The 16,565-nt window shown below is 44.7% G+C and overlaps 1 protein-coding gene across 1 annotated transcript in view; it reads left to right on the plus strand.

The window, feature by feature from the left end:
* The window catches only part of neb (nebulin), a 361,674-nt gene that overhangs the window by 165,894 nt on the left and 179,215 nt on the right, over window positions 1–16,565 (plus strand). The window contains exons 69-74 of the mRNA XM_068036260.1: window positions 75–278; window positions 2,388–2,492; window positions 4,530–4,637; window positions 6,776–7,087; window positions 15,380–15,583; window positions 15,690–15,794. Of these exons, the coding sequence (XP_067892361.1) occupies window positions 75–278; window positions 2,388–2,492; window positions 4,530–4,637; window positions 6,776–7,087; window positions 15,380–15,583; window positions 15,690–15,794 (1,038 nt within the window). The remainder of the gene's footprint in view (window positions 1–74; window positions 279–2,387; window positions 2,493–4,529; window positions 4,638–6,775; window positions 7,088–15,379; window positions 15,584–15,689; window positions 15,795–16,565) is intronic.

The following is a 16,565-nucleotide window of genomic DNA, read 5'->3' on the forward strand; positions in this document are numbered from 1 at the left end:
ATCAAAGGCAATCCAGATAAATGAGAATTTGCTTCATTCATTGTGATTTGTTGATTTGCTCTTTACCCTTGCAGTTGTTGTACAAGTCTGATTTGGAATGGATCCGTGGCTGTGGATGGATGCCCAATGATTCTCTCGATGTTAAGAAAGTGCAGAATGCCCAGAAAATCCTCAGTGAGAGGCTCTACCGTCAGCCTCCTAATAAGCTCAGCTTCACCAGCATTGTTGACGACCCCAGCATAGTCCAGGCTAAAATCAACTCAGACCTACTGAGTGATGTAAGTATTCTTGTGGCTTCTCTTTAATGCCTAGTGATAAAACTTACAAAAAACTAGCGTTGTGTGCAGAGGAAGTGTTTGTCATTGGGCTTCCATGGCTGCTTATGATAACTCAATCTGGCCATTTATATTAATGTTAACCAATTGTAGAATATTTTACTTTTTAGACAGAGAAATCTGTTCTATAAAATCTAGGCTGACACTTCAGTGCAGTACCGAGGAAGTGCTGCATTGTCTGAGGTGCCATCTTTTGGATGCGACGTTAAATTGAAGTCCCGTCTGCGCGGTCAGATGGACATAAAAGATCGTATGGCATTATTTCAAAGAGAAGGGGAGTTATCCCTGGTGTCCTGGCCAATATTTATCCCTTAATCAACATCACAGAAGCAGGATTATTTGTGCATTATCACAGTGCCGTTTGTGGGACCTTGCTGTACATAAATAGGCTGCCACATTTCCTACATTGGAACAGTGAGTAACACTTCAAAAGTACTTCATTGGCTGTAAAATGCTTTGGAATGTCCTGGGGTTATGAAAGGCGCTATATAAATGCTAGTCTTTCTGTTTTCATACATCTTGCTTTCACCTTCTCCCTTCCCCTCTGCAGTCTCCCGACAAATCTATGCCTACTACTTGGGATAACACCTTCATTATGGATCCTCCTTCAACTGTTGCAGGCCAGCTGGCCTTGCAGGGTCAACAAAAATCAACCTTCATTGTGATTATATTGTACAGTGACAATATAAATATTATGTGCATTGTCGATGTCTATGGGAGCACCTGTCCCATAAAAATGCTAGCTGGAAACTAATACTACATCCACATCTCTCTGTACAAACAGCTTTTTACTAACTCTCAGATGCACCTTGCAGGCACACCTGTATATAGACTATGCAGCTAATGCATATTGATCTTCATTGCTTGCCTGGTTTTCATAATGGATCACTCAAAGAAATGGAGGCATTTGAGTTGTTCTGTGAATAGCTAATTTGATATATAGATAGGATGTTAACCTAAGACATTCACTATAATATCCATTTGCACTGCTTATTAATGTTCTTTGTTTCCTTTACAATTTTACATGGAATATTTCAATCGGTAAATGGTTAGGATGTGGCCCCAGTACCACTGTTTATGCAGAGGTCAACACTGGGTGCTGCTGTCCATAGAAAATAGCAGAGAAAGTTACAGGAAGACTTTCCACTTACAGCAGCAGTTCTCTGGTTTCATATCTTCTTTTGAACTTCATTCTTAATGCAATAGGTGTTGTTGCTTTTCTACTGCTTCTCAAGTCTCATGTACTCTCTGAAGATTTACTGGTCATATGCTCATTTCCCTAAAGAGGCTACTTCAGTGCTCCATCATTCACAAGAGCCTATGGAGCTTCATCAGGGAATGGTAGCTTCTCTGCTCCAGTCGACACAAGTTTGCCCTGACAGATTAATGGAGAAAGCCTTTTATTTTCTAAGAGTCTTGTTTGCTCATTAGAAGGTGATTGAGCAGCAATCTTATAAACAAATACTGATTGGCTGATTTGTTTGTACGTTATACCACATTCCATCTTGTGAAAAAACAATGTTCCAAAATTGCAGAGGAGCAATTCATTGATGCTACACTGATTTACATCAATTTCCTGGGCCCCTAACTGTGTGGACCGTGCAGCTCTTTTCATTGATATCATTGCCAACAGCCACACGAGTCAGGCAGGTTGCGGCCCTGGTGCCTCCTGCTCCCAAGGAATTGATGTAGTCTGTTTAACGCTGGCAGAAGCAATGCTACACAAACAAATTTTTCCCCTGCATTTTCAAGTTAGTACAGTGAGAGCCAATGTAAAAGCTTTAACATTCATTTTCTATGCTTAAGCAGTAATTTGGACCCCTAAATCTTTTACTCTTGACATTTTCTTTTAATACTCCATGTATTTGGCCTGCGTAAACCTACATGTACTGAAAGTGCTTTCTTTTTTATCATGCATTAAATATATTTTACTTTCTTCTATCTATGCTGCCAGCAGTGTATGAGAGTTTATTGCACATGCTAAACAAGCATTAGATTTTGCTAGGTTATTATTGGAAAAATAAATGGATCCATTCTTTCCTCTGTCTTTAGCGCCTGTACCGTAGTGCTTGGGAAAGTGACAAGCTCTTAATTCACCTTCCAAACGATACACCCGAGATGCTATTGTCCAAACAGAATTCTGCCAACATCAGTTCGGTAAGAAAGATATAGCATCCCTTTGTCAATTAGTGAGTAGCACACAATTATCAAGTTTCCTGTTTTCTTCTTCAGGTTCGTTGAGTAATTACCTTTGTTGTGATTTGTAACTCTTGTGGCAAAAGCTATGCATATGTTTCTGTATAATTGTGGAGGCTGAGGTCATAACCAATACACCTTTTAAGGATAGGGAGCCTCCTGCTATGTGTTTTTAATCCATTTGATGTAACTCCTCAACAAACAGAATGGTAGGAATGCCCTGTTAGTTTGTGCAAAATACAAATGTATTTCACTAGCATTTGTTAGTGTTGCTGAGACTATTACTTCTCAGTAGTGCCACTCGATAGTAATTAAGAAGCAAACCCAGGCTAAGATTTCACCTCCCTAACTAGAGATATTTTGAGGCACTCCTACTTTATAAACCCCAGCTGAGAACAGCTAGCTCACTATGGACCAAGATCAAAACCTGGTACTTTCTGGGTTGTATGGTTCAGAAGTAGATCAAACCGGGTACTTAAGAAATAGGAGCAAAATACTGCGGATGCTGGAAATCTGAAACAAAAACAAGAAATGCTGGATTCACTCAGCAGGTCTGGCAGCATCTGTGGAAAGAGAAGCAGAGTTAACGTTTCGGGTCAGTGACCCTTCTTCGGAACTGACAAATATTAGAAAAGTCACAGATTATAAACAAGTGAGGTGGGGGTTGGGCAAGAGATAACAAAGGAGAAGGTGCAGATTGGACCAGGCCACATAGCTGACCAAAAGGTCACAGAGCAAAGGCAAACAATATGTTAATGGTGTTTTGAAAGACAAAGCATTAGTACAGATTAGGTGTGAATATACTGAATATAGAACATCAGCAAGTGCAAACCTGAAGAAAAACAACCTGAAAAAAACAGTGGGTAAGCAAACTGAACAAACTAAGATGAAATGAAATAAATGCAAAAAATGTAAAAAGGAATGCAAAAAAAAAAAGGAAGAAAAAATAACTAAAAATGACTAAAAATGAAAGTAAAGTGGGGGGCTGTCATGCTCTGAAATTATTGAACTCAATGTTCAGTCCGGCAGGCTGTAGTGTGCCTAATCGGTAGATGAGATGCTGTTCCTCGAGCTTGCGTTGATGTTCACTGGAACACTGCAGCAATCCCAGGACAGAGATGTGAGCATGAGAGCAGGGGGGAGTGTTGAAATGGCAAGCAACCGGAAGCTCAGGGTCCTGCTTGCGGACTGAGCGGAGATGTTCCGCAAAGCGGTCACCCATAGGAGCAGGGGTTAGGTCATTTGGCTCTTTGGGCCTGCTCCACCATTCAATATGACCATGGCTGATCTTCTATCTATAAAAACATATGAAATAGGAGCAGGCATAGGCCATTCGGCCCTTTGAGTACACCATTTGGCCATTCGCCGAATTGGGGAAGAATAGAGAACTTCAGCATAGTCATCACAAAGATCTTGGAGGGCTTGATCTTCCATTGCCGTCTTTGATTTATTTTCTATGCCACCATGGTGCATTTTCTTTCCAATATTATTGTGAAGAGCCAAGAACAGATCTTCTCTACTGAAAGTGGAGACAGTAAAATTGAGATTCTTTTTTGCCAACTTGCTTTTACAACAGTCTCCATTTCTGTTAAAGTAGGATTATTTAGTAGATCGATCTGTAAGTCAAATTACAGGACAAAGAATGAGAGCATGATTCTGCGATTAGGAGCAGACATTGTAATTGCTGTGATAATTGCATTTGGTTCAATTAATTCATTAGTTTTAACACGACTTTAATAAAACTTGACAATAAAAACAGAAAAGCTTTCAAACGATTTTAACTTGGGGTGAGTGGTGAGCGTGAGCCCAGTGTGGGGGCATGGAGGGGTTGGTGGTAGGTGCAGTGGGTCATGGGAGGTGGGTCCAGTCACGGGAGGAGCAGTGAGCATGGTCTTGGCAGGATGGAATGGAGTGTGTAGACTTTGAGTTCATAATGATTTGCCTGATGTGCTTCAACATTCCTCTAATGTTCCATTATTTTTCCTTTATGCTGTGTAGAAATTATATAAACTCAGTTGGGAAGAATCTAAGAAGGAAGGGTATGATCTAAGATCTGATGCCATCTCAATCAAGGTTGCAAAAGCTTCCAGAGACATTGCCAGTGATGTAAGTCTGCTCATGCAGTTATCTGATGCTATTAAAGTCTGAGAGTGTTGATCAAGTTTCCTCTCAATTAAAATAATTTTTCCATTCATAAATTAAAGGGCCAGACATCTAACAGTGTATGCTGTTAGTTAGACTTGCCCCCAATCCTTCAGCTGAAAAAATATTTGCCCACTAAGGGGGAATTTTATGTTCTCCCCCATGTTGGGTTTGGAGACAGCGAGAGCATATAATCGGCGGAATGGTGGCGGGAGGGTGGAGGAACCGGTCACCTTCCCGCCTCCACACAAATTAAGTCCGTGGCAGGAAGGCCTGTGAATGGCCTTCTTGCCCCACCCCCAATTGAGGCCCCTAATTGGGCAATTAGGGTAAACAGCATTGGGAAAGAAGACGCCCACTGAGAACCACCCTCCTGCCCTTGCTGTCGACCCTCTTACACCCTTCTCCCCTGCGACCTCCACTCTGCAAAACCCCTCCTGCTGTGACTTACCTGTGGCCTGGGTCCAGGGCCTCAGGCGTGTCCAGTATCGGCAGCTACCACCACCACCGTCCGCAGTGGAGCTGCTCAGTCAAAGATCGGCCAGTAGCTCTCAGCAGGTGGGACTAGGGTCCTTGATCCTGGGGAAGGCCCAAAGCTCTCCACTTAAGTGCCTAAATGACACTTGATCTGGCGGATCGTCTCTAGAGGAGGCGATACGGGGCTCTTGCCAGCGCTTTTGCCGGTGGTTCAGATCCCCGTCGCCTGGATAAAATACCAGCCTAAGATACTGCAAGTAGAGGCTGATAATGATACAGTGAGGGAAGCAGGACATCTGAGACCTGAGTGAACAGCACAACCAACAGGTTATCTCCTTAACCAAGAAGATTTAAGGATTGGGAAATAAACAGAGGAAGGAATGAGAAGGAGGGTGAATTCAATATCAAATCAGCTACAGAAAGAGAAATAGAGAGGGAAATTAAGATTGGATTGAGAAAGAGAGAAAATGTGGTGCCAAGGAAAAGTAAGAAAACGCTGTAAGATTTATAATTTGACATTTTGAAAATTTCCCAGAAAAATTCAATACCTGAAGGAATGAAACTCCACACTTGTAATTGTTAATTTCTGACATTAGATTAGAGATACAGCACTGAAACAGGCCCTTCGGCCCACCGAGTCTGTGCCGAACATCAACCACCCATTTATACTAATCCTACACTAATCCCATATTCCTACCAAACATCCCCACCTGTCTCTATATTTCCCTACCACCTACCTATACTAGTGACAATTTATAATGGCCAATTTACCTATCAACCTGCAAGTCTTTTTGGCTTGTGGGAGGAAACCGGAGCACCCGGAGAAAACCCACGCAGACACAGGGAGAACTTGCAAACTCCACACAGGCAGTACCCGGAATCGAACCCGGGTCCCTGGAGCTGTGAGGCTGCGGTGCTAACCACTGCGCCACTGTGCCGCCCTACATTGGCCAACAGGATGTCCAGCAGTCTGCCAGTCTGTCTGCCAGTACATTGCAGAGTTTTTGAAGGCAATCATGCACCCTTATCATATTGTAATTTCAAGACTTAACTTTTAGTAGCAAGTTTAATTCTTAATTAATGGGGAAATATAACAAGTTTCAAAAGGAAACTGGGAGGCTAAGGGCAAGATATTGTTTTCACAAAGCTAATGGCGGAGCATCACAACTCCAAAAGCAACTTTTGGATATTCACATTTCACCAGGCATTTGCTCCTCACCCGAAGTTGCTGTATCATTTACCCAGGGTGAGGGCCATTAGCCTTGCCGTTATTTTGACAGTAAATTCTGGCTTAATATTGCATATCCAAGTTTCCTAAAAAAATAATGGCATCAGAACATTATTTGTTTGTGAATATGTCTGTTTACAAAAATAAACTGATGCATAGAGAGCAATCTTCATGTACATCAGTAGCAGGGAGGAGCCAAATTGTGACAATTGAGGAGTTCAGAAGTTGTTCAAGCACAGAAAAGTAAGATTTTACATATTGATGCCATTCTTCATACTGAACGTTAACAAACATAACATCAAAGGTGCAGCTCTGCCAGTGCCGAAGCTTAAAATTATCATTTGTCAAGTTAGTGATTGTGACGTGCATAAAAGTTATTTTTCTTTTTTGTAACCAGTACAAATACAAAGAAGCCTACCGCAAGCAACTTGGCCACCTCGTTGGTTGCCGTGACATTAACGATGACCCCAAAATGGTTTGGTGCATGCATGTGGGCAAGATGCAGAGTGACAGGGAGTACAAGAAGGACTTTGAGAAAACTAAGACCAAGTTCAACATGCCTGTCGACATGCTGGACATCCTGTTGGCCAAGAAATGCCAGACCCTGGTCAGCGACATTGACTACAGACATTACCTACATGAGTGGACCTGTCTGCCAGACCAGAATGATGTGATCCAGGCAAAGAAAGCCTATAATTTGCAGAGTGATGTGAGTATTAATATAGTTCCACTTCAGCAAAAATATTTATTTAATTACTAAAAATAAATCGTATCTTAAAAGAATAAATTCAAGAGATATTAGCAGCATTACTTAATTTATTTTTCAGTGGAGCTAAGGGAAGGAAATGAAGTCCTGAAATTACACCATGGGTTATTAGCACACAAATTCTTAACGCACTTGTCTTAAATCCCTTTTACTGACATTTTAGTAGAGACAACAGCACATGAAAAATAAATGGGCGAAATCATATCAGAGGGGAATCTCAGACAAACCACTGAAACATTCATTCATTAGTAATTTCAGAGCCATCGAGTGGCTTGAGGTGAGGCCGTTATAAGGTAACAGTGATGGGGATGGCTACGATAGAGTAAAATGCATGTGCAGATGGAGTGGGAAAGCAATCAACATCATCAATAACAGCAACTATAAACATGTGTCACACTCTGCAAGGAGAAATTAGGAACTGTATAATGAACTTATGAAACAAACCCAAAACAGACATTCTTGCTACAAAACAAATTGGAGTTGAGAGGTCACGTGACCTTATCCTGTACTGGAAACTGCAAGAACTCTGAGCCAGTCTTCATGTCCAGACAAGCCGTGGAGAAGGCATCAAATTGTAAATGACCTATTCTGTGTTAATGGTTACTTCTCTCCAACGAATTGGATTAACAATGGCATTGCAGACTTGTTGACTCCAAATTCAAACTCAAGAGAACGGGTGTGAAAAGCTTTACTTGATCAAGATAGAATGACGATGAGTGACACCCAGATCCCATGGTCTGACCATTTAAGAGAACAATGAGAGAGAAACTCTGGTCATATGACAGAAACTAGGTTTCTGATCAGGAGTTTTAAGAAGAGACATTCTGTATAAACAAAGCCAGAAGAGAAGAGAACAAACAAACAACAAAGAACAGTACAGCATAGGAACAGGCCATTCGGCCCTCCAAGCCTGCGCTGATTTTGATGCCTGCCGAAACTAACACCTTCTGCACTTCCGGGGCCCATATCCCTCTATTCCCTTCCTATTCATATATTTGTCAAGATGTCTCTTAAACTTCTCGATCGAATCTGCTTCCACCACCTCCCCTGGCAGCAAGTTCCAGGCACTCAGCACCCTCTGTGTAAAAAACTTGCCTCGCACATCCCCTCTAAACTTTGCCCCTCACACCTGAAACCTATGTCCCCTAGTAACTGACTCTTCCACCCTGGGAAAAAGCTTCTGACTATCCACTCTGTCCATGCCACTCATAAATTTGTAAACCTCTATCATGTCGCCCCTCCATCTCCGTCGTTCCAGTGAAAACAATCTGAGTTTTTCCAACCTCTCCTCATAGCTAATGCCCTCCAGACCAGGCAACATCCTGGTAAACCTCTTCTGTACCCTCTCCAAAGCCTCCACGTCCTTCTGGTAGTGTGGTGACCAGAATTGCATGCAATATTCTAAGTGTGGCATAACTAAGGTTCTGTACAGCTGCAACATGACTTGCCAATTTTTATACTCTCTGCCCCGACCGATGAAGGCAAGCATGCCAGATGCCTTCTTGACTACCTTATCCACCTGCGTTGCCACTTTCAGTGACCTGTGGACCTGTACGCCCAGATCTCTCTGCCTGTCAATACTCCTAAGGGTTCTGCCATTTACTGTATACCTCCCACCTGCATTAGACCTTCCAAAATGCATTACCTCACATTTGTCCGGATTAAACTCCATCTGCCATTTCTCCGCTCAAGTCTCCAACCGATCTATATCCTGCTGTATCCTCTGACAATCCTCATCATTATCCGTAACTCCACCAACCTTTGTGTCGTCTGCAAACTTACTAATCAGACCAGCTACATTTTCCTCCAAATCATTTATATATACTACAAACAGCAAAGGTCCCAGCACTGATCCCTGCGGAACACCACTAGTCACATCCCTCCATTCAGAAAAACACCCATTCACTGTTACCCTCTGTCTTCAGTGACCGAGCCAGTTCTGTATCCATCTTGCCAGCCCACCTCTGATCCCGTGTGACTTCACCTTTTGCACCAGTCTGCCATGCGGGACCTTGTCAAAGGCTTTACTGAAGTCCATATAGATAACATCCACTACCCTTCCCTCATCAATCATCTTCGTCACTTCCTCAAAAAACTCAATCAAATTAGTAAGACACGACCTCCCCTTCACAAAACCATGCTGTCTCTCGTTCATAAGTTTGTTTGTTTCCAAATGGGAGTAAATCCTGTCCCGAAGAATCCTCTCTAATAGTTTCCATACCACTGACGTAAGGCTCACCGGCCTATAATTTCCTGGATTATCCTTGCCACCCTTCTTAAACAAAGGAACAACATTGGCTATTCTCCAGTCCTCTGGGACCTCACCTGTAGCCAATGAGGATGCAAAGATTTCTGTCAAGGCCCCAGCAATTTCTTCCCTTGCCTCCCTCAGTATTCTGAGGTAGATCCCATCAGGCCCTAGGGACATATCTACCTTAATGCTTTGCAAGACACCAACACCTCCTCCTTTTTGATAATGAGATGACTGAGACTATCTGCACTCCCTTCCCTCGGCTCATCATCCACCAAGTCCTTCTCCTTGGTGAATACTGATGCAAAGTACTCATTTAGCACCTCGCCCATTTCCTCTGACTCCACACATAGATTCCCATCTCTGTCCTTGAGTGGGCCAACCCTTTCCCTGGTTACCCTCTTGCTCTTTATATATATATATAAAAATCCTTGGGATTTTCCTTAATCCTGTTTGCCAATGACTTTTCATGACCCCTTTTAGCCCTCCTAACTCCTTGCTTAATTTCCTTCCTACTGTCTTTATATTCCTCAAGTGCTTCATCTGTTCCTAGCCTTCCAGCCCTTACAAATGCTTCCTTTTTCTTTTTGACTAGGCTCACAATATCCCGTGTTATCCAAGCTCCCCGAAACTTGCCAAACTTGTCTTTCTTCCTCACAGGAATATGCTGGTCCTGGATTCTAATCAGCTGACGTTTGAAAGACTCCCACATGTCAGATGTTGATTTACCATCAAACAGCCGCCCCCAATCTAAATTCTTCAGTTCCTGCCTAATATTGTTATAATTAGCCTTCCCCCAATTTAGCACCTTCACCCGAGGACTACTCTTATCCTTATCCACAAGTACCTTAAAACTTATGGAATTATGGTCACTGCTCCCGAAATGCTCCCCCACTGAAACTTAGACCACCTGGCCGGGCTCATTCCCCAATACCAGGTCCAGAATGGCCCCATCCTTAGTTGGACTATCTACATATTGTTTCAAGAAGCCGTCAGGGATGCTCCTCACAAATTCTGCCCCATCCAAGCCCCTAGCACTAAGTGAGTCCCTGTCAATATTGGGGAAGTTAAAATCACCCATCACTACAACCCTGTTACCTTTACATCTTTCCAAAATCTGTCTACATATCTGCTCCTCTACCTCCCGCTGGCTGTTGGGAGGCCTGCAGTAAGCCCCCAACATCGTGACTGCACCCTTCCTATTCCTGAGCTCCACCCATATTACCTCGCCGCATGACCCCTCTGAGGTGTCCTCCCGCAGTACAGCTGTGATATTCTCCTTAACCAGTAATGCAACTCCCCCACCCCTTTTACATCCCCCTCTATCCCGCCTGAAGCTTCTAAAGCCTGGAACATTTAGCTGCCAATCCTGCCCTTCCCTCAACCAAGTCTCTGTAATAGCAACAACATCATATTTCCAAGTACCAATCCAAGCTCTAAGTTCATCTGCCTTACCTGTTATACTTCTCGCATTGAAACAAATGCACTTCAGACCACCAGTGCCACTGTGCTCAGCAACATCTCCCTGCCTGCTCTTCCTCTTAGTCCTACTGGCCTTATTTACTATGTCCTCCTCATTTATTTCACTAGCTGTCCTACTGCTCTGGTTCCCACCCCCCTGCCACACTAGTTTAAACCCTCCCGAGTGACGCTAGCAAACCTTGCAGCCAGGATATTTGTGCTCTTCCAGTTTAGATGCAACCCGTCCTTCTTGTACACATCCCATCTGTCCCTGAAGAGAGCCCAATGGTCCAGATATCTGAAACCCTCCCTTCTACACCAGCTGCTCAGCCACGTGTTTAGCTGCACTATCTTCCTATTTCTAGCCTCACTGGCACGTGGCACAGGGAGTAATCCAGAGATTACAACCCTAGAGGTCCTGTTTTTTAACTTACTACCTAACCTCCTAAACTCCCCCTGCAGGACCTCATCACTCTTCCTGCCTATGTCATTGGTACCGATGTGTACCACAACCTCTGGCTGTTCACCCTCCCCCCTTCAGAATGCCCTCTGTCTGTTCAGAGACATCCTTGACCCTGGCACCAGGGAGGCAACATACCTTCTTGGAGTCTCTTTCACGTCCACAGAAGCGCCTATCTGTGCCCCTGACTAGAGAGACTATAGAGAGAAAGAGAGAGATCCATCTATACCATCGAAGAGAAGGGACCCTGCCTAGGATTACCAGCTTTGAACGAGATGTTGGCAGCGACTGAAGTTTGGTTTTTAACTCCCTACCTGAGAAATCATACCAGGCCTTCGCCAGTGGTCTTTGGCTGGAATATAACAAAAGCAGTCCGTTTTTCTTCATGATGCCATTGTTTCTTTTGCCAAATGCCTTAAATCAGTGTCATTTCTCGGGGTCAAGACCTGGAATGGTGCAGGCCTGTATTCTTTTCCATTGTTCACTGAAGAAAGACTTGGGAGGTTTAGGAAGACAGATATACTGCTGGTTTCTGTCAGTTGAGAGGTGAAAAAGTGGAAAACATCCTTATCATCTCCCAGCTATACGTAACACATGTCCCAAGCCTTTTCATCGGAGCCTTATCATTAGAATCACAGAATGGTTACAGCACAGAAGGAAGCCTTTCAGCCTGTTGTATCCATGCCGGCTCTCTACAAGAGCAACTCAGCTACTCCTACTCCACTGCCCTTTCCATGTAGCCCTGCAATATACTTTTCTTCAGATAATTATCCAATTCCCTTTTGAAAGCCATGATTGCATTTGCTTCCACCACACTCTCAGGCAGTGCATTCCAAATCCTCTCACTGGTTTTTCCTCATGTCATTGCCATTGATTCATTTGCCATTCACCTATATCAGTGTCCTCTGGTTTTCAACCTTTCTGCCAATGGGAACAATGGGAGATTTGATCGAGGTGTTCAAAATAATGTGGGATCTGAACAGAGTAGAAGAAATCGTTGGCAGAAAGATTGAGAACCAGAGGACACTGATTTAAGGCAATTAGCAAAAGAAACAATGGCATCATGAAGAAAAACATTTTTACACAACTAATAGTTGGGATAAAGACTCTATGAATACAAGTTTCTGCTATTAATGTTTATTGTTGGCCCCCTCCCGCATTTTGATTCACCGCAGCACCTCAATCACTGTTACCTGTTGATGCCTTCACTTCAAACAAAATTCAAAAGCAAATTGGATAATTATCTGAAGAGAAAAAACTTTGCAGGGCTTCGTTGAAAAGGCAGGGGAGTGGGACAAGATAAGTTGCTCTTGCACAGTGGCGCAGTGGTTAGCACTGCAGCCTCACAGCTCCAATGACCTGGGTTCAGTTCTGAGTACTGCCTGTGTGGAGTTTGCAAGTTCTCCCTGTGACTGCGTGGGTTTCCGCCGGGTGCTCTGCTTTCCTCCCACAGCCAAAGACATGCAGGTTGATAGGTAAATTGGCCATTGTAAATTGCCCCTAGTGTAAGTAGGTGGTCGGAGAATTGAGGAAAGGTGGGGATATAGTAGGGAGTAGGGGATTAATGTAGGATTAGTATAAATGGGTGGTTGATGGTCGGCACAGACTCGGTGGGCCCTCGGGCCTGTTTCAGTGCTGTATCTCTCTATGACTCTTGCAGAGACCCGGCATGGACACGAAAGGCCGAGTGGCCTCCTACTGTGTTGTAACCATTCTATGATTCTACCCACTCTGTCGAGACCCCTCAGAATTTTGAGCATCTCTATCAAATCTCCTCTCAAACTTCTCTTCTCAAAGGAGAACAGCCCCAGGTTCTCCAGTCTATCCATGTAACTGAAGTTCCTCATCCCTGGAACCATTCTTGTCTTTTCTGCATCTTTCTAAAGCCTTCACATCCTTCCTAAAGTGTGGTGCCCAGAATTGGACACAATACTCGATTTGAAGTCAAACCAGTGTTTTATAAAAGTTCATCATAACTTCCCTGCTTTTGTACTCATTGGGGGGAGCCATGGCGGTTTTGGAGATGGGGAGAGCATAAAATCGGGTGGGATGGTGGCGGGGGAGTTCCTGTGAATGGCCTTCCTGCCTCGCCACCAATTGAGGCCCTTAACTGTACAATTAACCCCAATTAAGGGCCTCTTCCTGCCGCTGCTGCAATTAGCCATGTAGTGGGTCGCCCTGTCACCACATAGGAAGCACAGCACAAAAAAACGTTCAGGCTGCTTCCCAGTCTGAGGTATTGGGGGCAAAGGTCCCTTGTTAAAAGGCACAGTGTCTGAATGAGGGACCCAGCAACGAGAAGGCGTGGAGTGCCCGATAGGAGCCACCCCTCTGCCCTTGCTAGCAACCTCTCTACACCCCCTCTCCTGCAACCCCCACCCCATGAGACCCCTCCCGCCCTGACCGACCTGGGTCCAATGACATTCCTCGGCCTCCGGTAGGTGCTCCTCCAGCAGCAGTCACCGCCTTTAGAACTCGGCCAGCTCAGTCAGTAGTGGTGCTACCAAGCCACTCTTGGTGATGGACATTGAAGTTCCCCACCTGGAGTACATTCTGTGCCCTTGCCACGGTCAATGCTTCTTCCAAGTGGTGGAGGAGTACTGATTCATCAGATGAGGGAGCGCGGTAGGTGGTAATCAGCAAGGGGTTTCCTTGGCCATGTTTGTCCCGATGCCATGAAACTTCACGGGGTCCAGGGTTGATGTTGAGGACTCCCAAGGCAACTCCCTCCCGACTGTATACCACTGTGTTGCAGCCTCTGCCACCTCTGCTGGGTCTTGAGGCGACTTGATTGAAACTTATAAGATCCTGAGATGTCTTGACAGGGTGGATGTGGAAAGGATGTTTCCCCTTGTGGGAGAATCTCAAACTAGGAGTCACTGTTTAAAAATAAGGGGTCACCCATTTAACACAGAGATGAGGTGAAATGTTTTCTCTCAGAGGGTCGTGAGTCTTTGGAATTCTCTTCCTCAAAAGGCAATGGAAGCAGAGTGAATATTTTTAAGGCAGAGGTAGATAGATTCTTGGTAAGCAAGGGGGTGGAAGGTTATCAGTGGTAGGTGGAAATGTGGAGTAATCAGTTCAGCCATGAACTTATTGAATGGCTGAGCAGGCTTGAGGGGTCGAGTGGCCTACTCCTGCTCCTAATTCGTATGTTCGTCTGTCCTGCCGGTGGGACAGGACATACCCGGGGATGGTGATGGCAGTGTCCGGGACATTGCCTGTAAGGTATGATTCTGTGAGTATGACTATGTCAGGCTGTTGCTTGAATAGTCTGTGGGACAGCTCTCCCAATTTTGGCACAAGCCCTCAGATGTTAGTAAGGAGGAATTTGCAGGATCGACAGGGCTGGGTTTGCCGTTGTCGTTTCCGGTGCCTAGGTTAATGCTGGGTGGTCCGTCCAATTTCATTCCTTATTGACTTTGTAGCTGTTTGATACAACTGAGTGGCTTGCTAGGCCATTTCAGAGGGCATTTAAGAGTCAACCACATTGCCTTATTATCTGCTTTCTCAATCTGCCCTGCCACCTTCAACGATTTGTATACATTTACGTCACGGTGTCTCTGTTCCTGAATCCACTTTAGAATTGCACCCTTTATTTTATATTGCTTCTCCTCGTTTTCCTACCAAAATATATACTTCACAGGCCTTATCAAATAATATTTGACACCGAGCCACATAAGGACATATTAAGACAAGTGACCGAAAGGTTGGTCAAATAGGTAGGTTTTATGGAGTGTCCAAAAGGACGCGAGAGATGTCGAGAGGCGGAAGGGTTTAGGAAGGGAATTCCCGAGCTTGGGGCCTTGACAGCTGAGGGCACAGCCACCAGTAGTGCAGCGATTGAAATTGAGGATGTGCAAGAGACCAGAATTGGAAGAGTGCACAGATCTTTAAGGGTTGTAGGCCTGGAGGACGTTACAGTGATGAACTTTCATGTATTTTACCGAACAAATGTAATTAGCTGTTGTAATTGATCCTATTTTTAAGTGCAAATATATTCTGATTAATCTAACACCCAATTCATTGTCTGTGGCCTGTGTTTCCCTGACTTTTCCTTTAGTTGTTGTACAAGTCTGATTTGGAATGGATCCGTGGCTGTGGATGGATGCCCAATGATTCTCTCGACGTTAAGAAAGTGCAGAAAGCCCAGGAAATCCTCAGTGAGCAGCTCTACCGTCAACCTCCTAATAAGCTCAGCTTCACCAGCATTGTTGACCTTCCCAGCATAGTCCAGTCAAAAATCAACTCAGACCTACTGAGTGATGTAAGACACTTAATTCTCAATGTCTTAAACTTTCCTCTTCAATTATTTCAAATTGATTGTGTGTTCAGCGTACTTTGATTTTTTTTCTTTACTTGAAATATCATAGAGAAAATACAAAGAAGCTTGGGAGAAAGACAAGGTACAGATTCACGTCCTTCCTGATACACCGGCAATTTTGTTGGCTAAATCCAATGCTGCCAATGTTAGTCAGGTGAGTGTAAAGTATATATTTACAGTAATATAACATAATTTACTGCTGGATACACCAGTAAACATAAGGGACCAGAATTTTACGTTGGGCAGGAGGCCCCATCCACTAGCTGAAAAGTCAGTGGCGAGCCTGCCTCCGCTGGGCCCAGGGAGCCTGACCAGCATTTTGCAGTCCCCAGGGCTTTAATTAGTTTTAGGTGGGATTTCCACATCTTTGAGGCAGGAAGTCCCGCCTAATGGAGCTGCCGTGAGCGGTGACCACTGCTGGGACTACTCCCAGCCATCACAAGCAAGGTGAAGGACGGCCCTGGAACTAAGGTAGGTTTTCAGGGCCTCGCTGGGGTCAGTTGGTCAGCCCCTGGCAAGGCAAGAGTGGTTGGTTAGGGGGGTGGGGTGAGTGTTGTGCGTTGGGGGTGATTGGGGCTTTGGGGGCAGCCCTCCGTGGGGCACAGGGAGGACCCCCACCAGCCCACAAGAAGGCCACCTGGTTTTACAAGGTGGGGATCTTGAGGCTTCTGCCTGCGTTCCGGCCGCCAATGGTAAAATCCCCGCAGCGGCAGGCGGAGGCTTCTAAGTGCCAGTTAATTGGCCACTTAAGGGCCTTGATTAGCTGAGGGTAGGCAGGCTGCTTCTCGCCACTGCCGCCCCGCAAAACATTGCAGCAGGGGCGGGAGGGGGTCAGGAACTGCCTCCCACTCAATTTTACACCCCCTACCCCCCACCACCAGCCCGCTAATTTGGGGGACATAAAATTTCAGCCAAGATGTTTTAG

Source organism: Heterodontus francisci, chromosome 7 (assembly GCF_036365525.1).
Source record: "Heterodontus francisci isolate sHetFra1 chromosome 7, sHetFra1.hap1, whole genome shotgun sequence".
In the NCBI taxonomy this organism is placed as follows: domain Eukaryota; kingdom Metazoa; phylum Chordata; class Chondrichthyes; order Heterodontiformes; family Heterodontidae; genus Heterodontus; species Heterodontus francisci.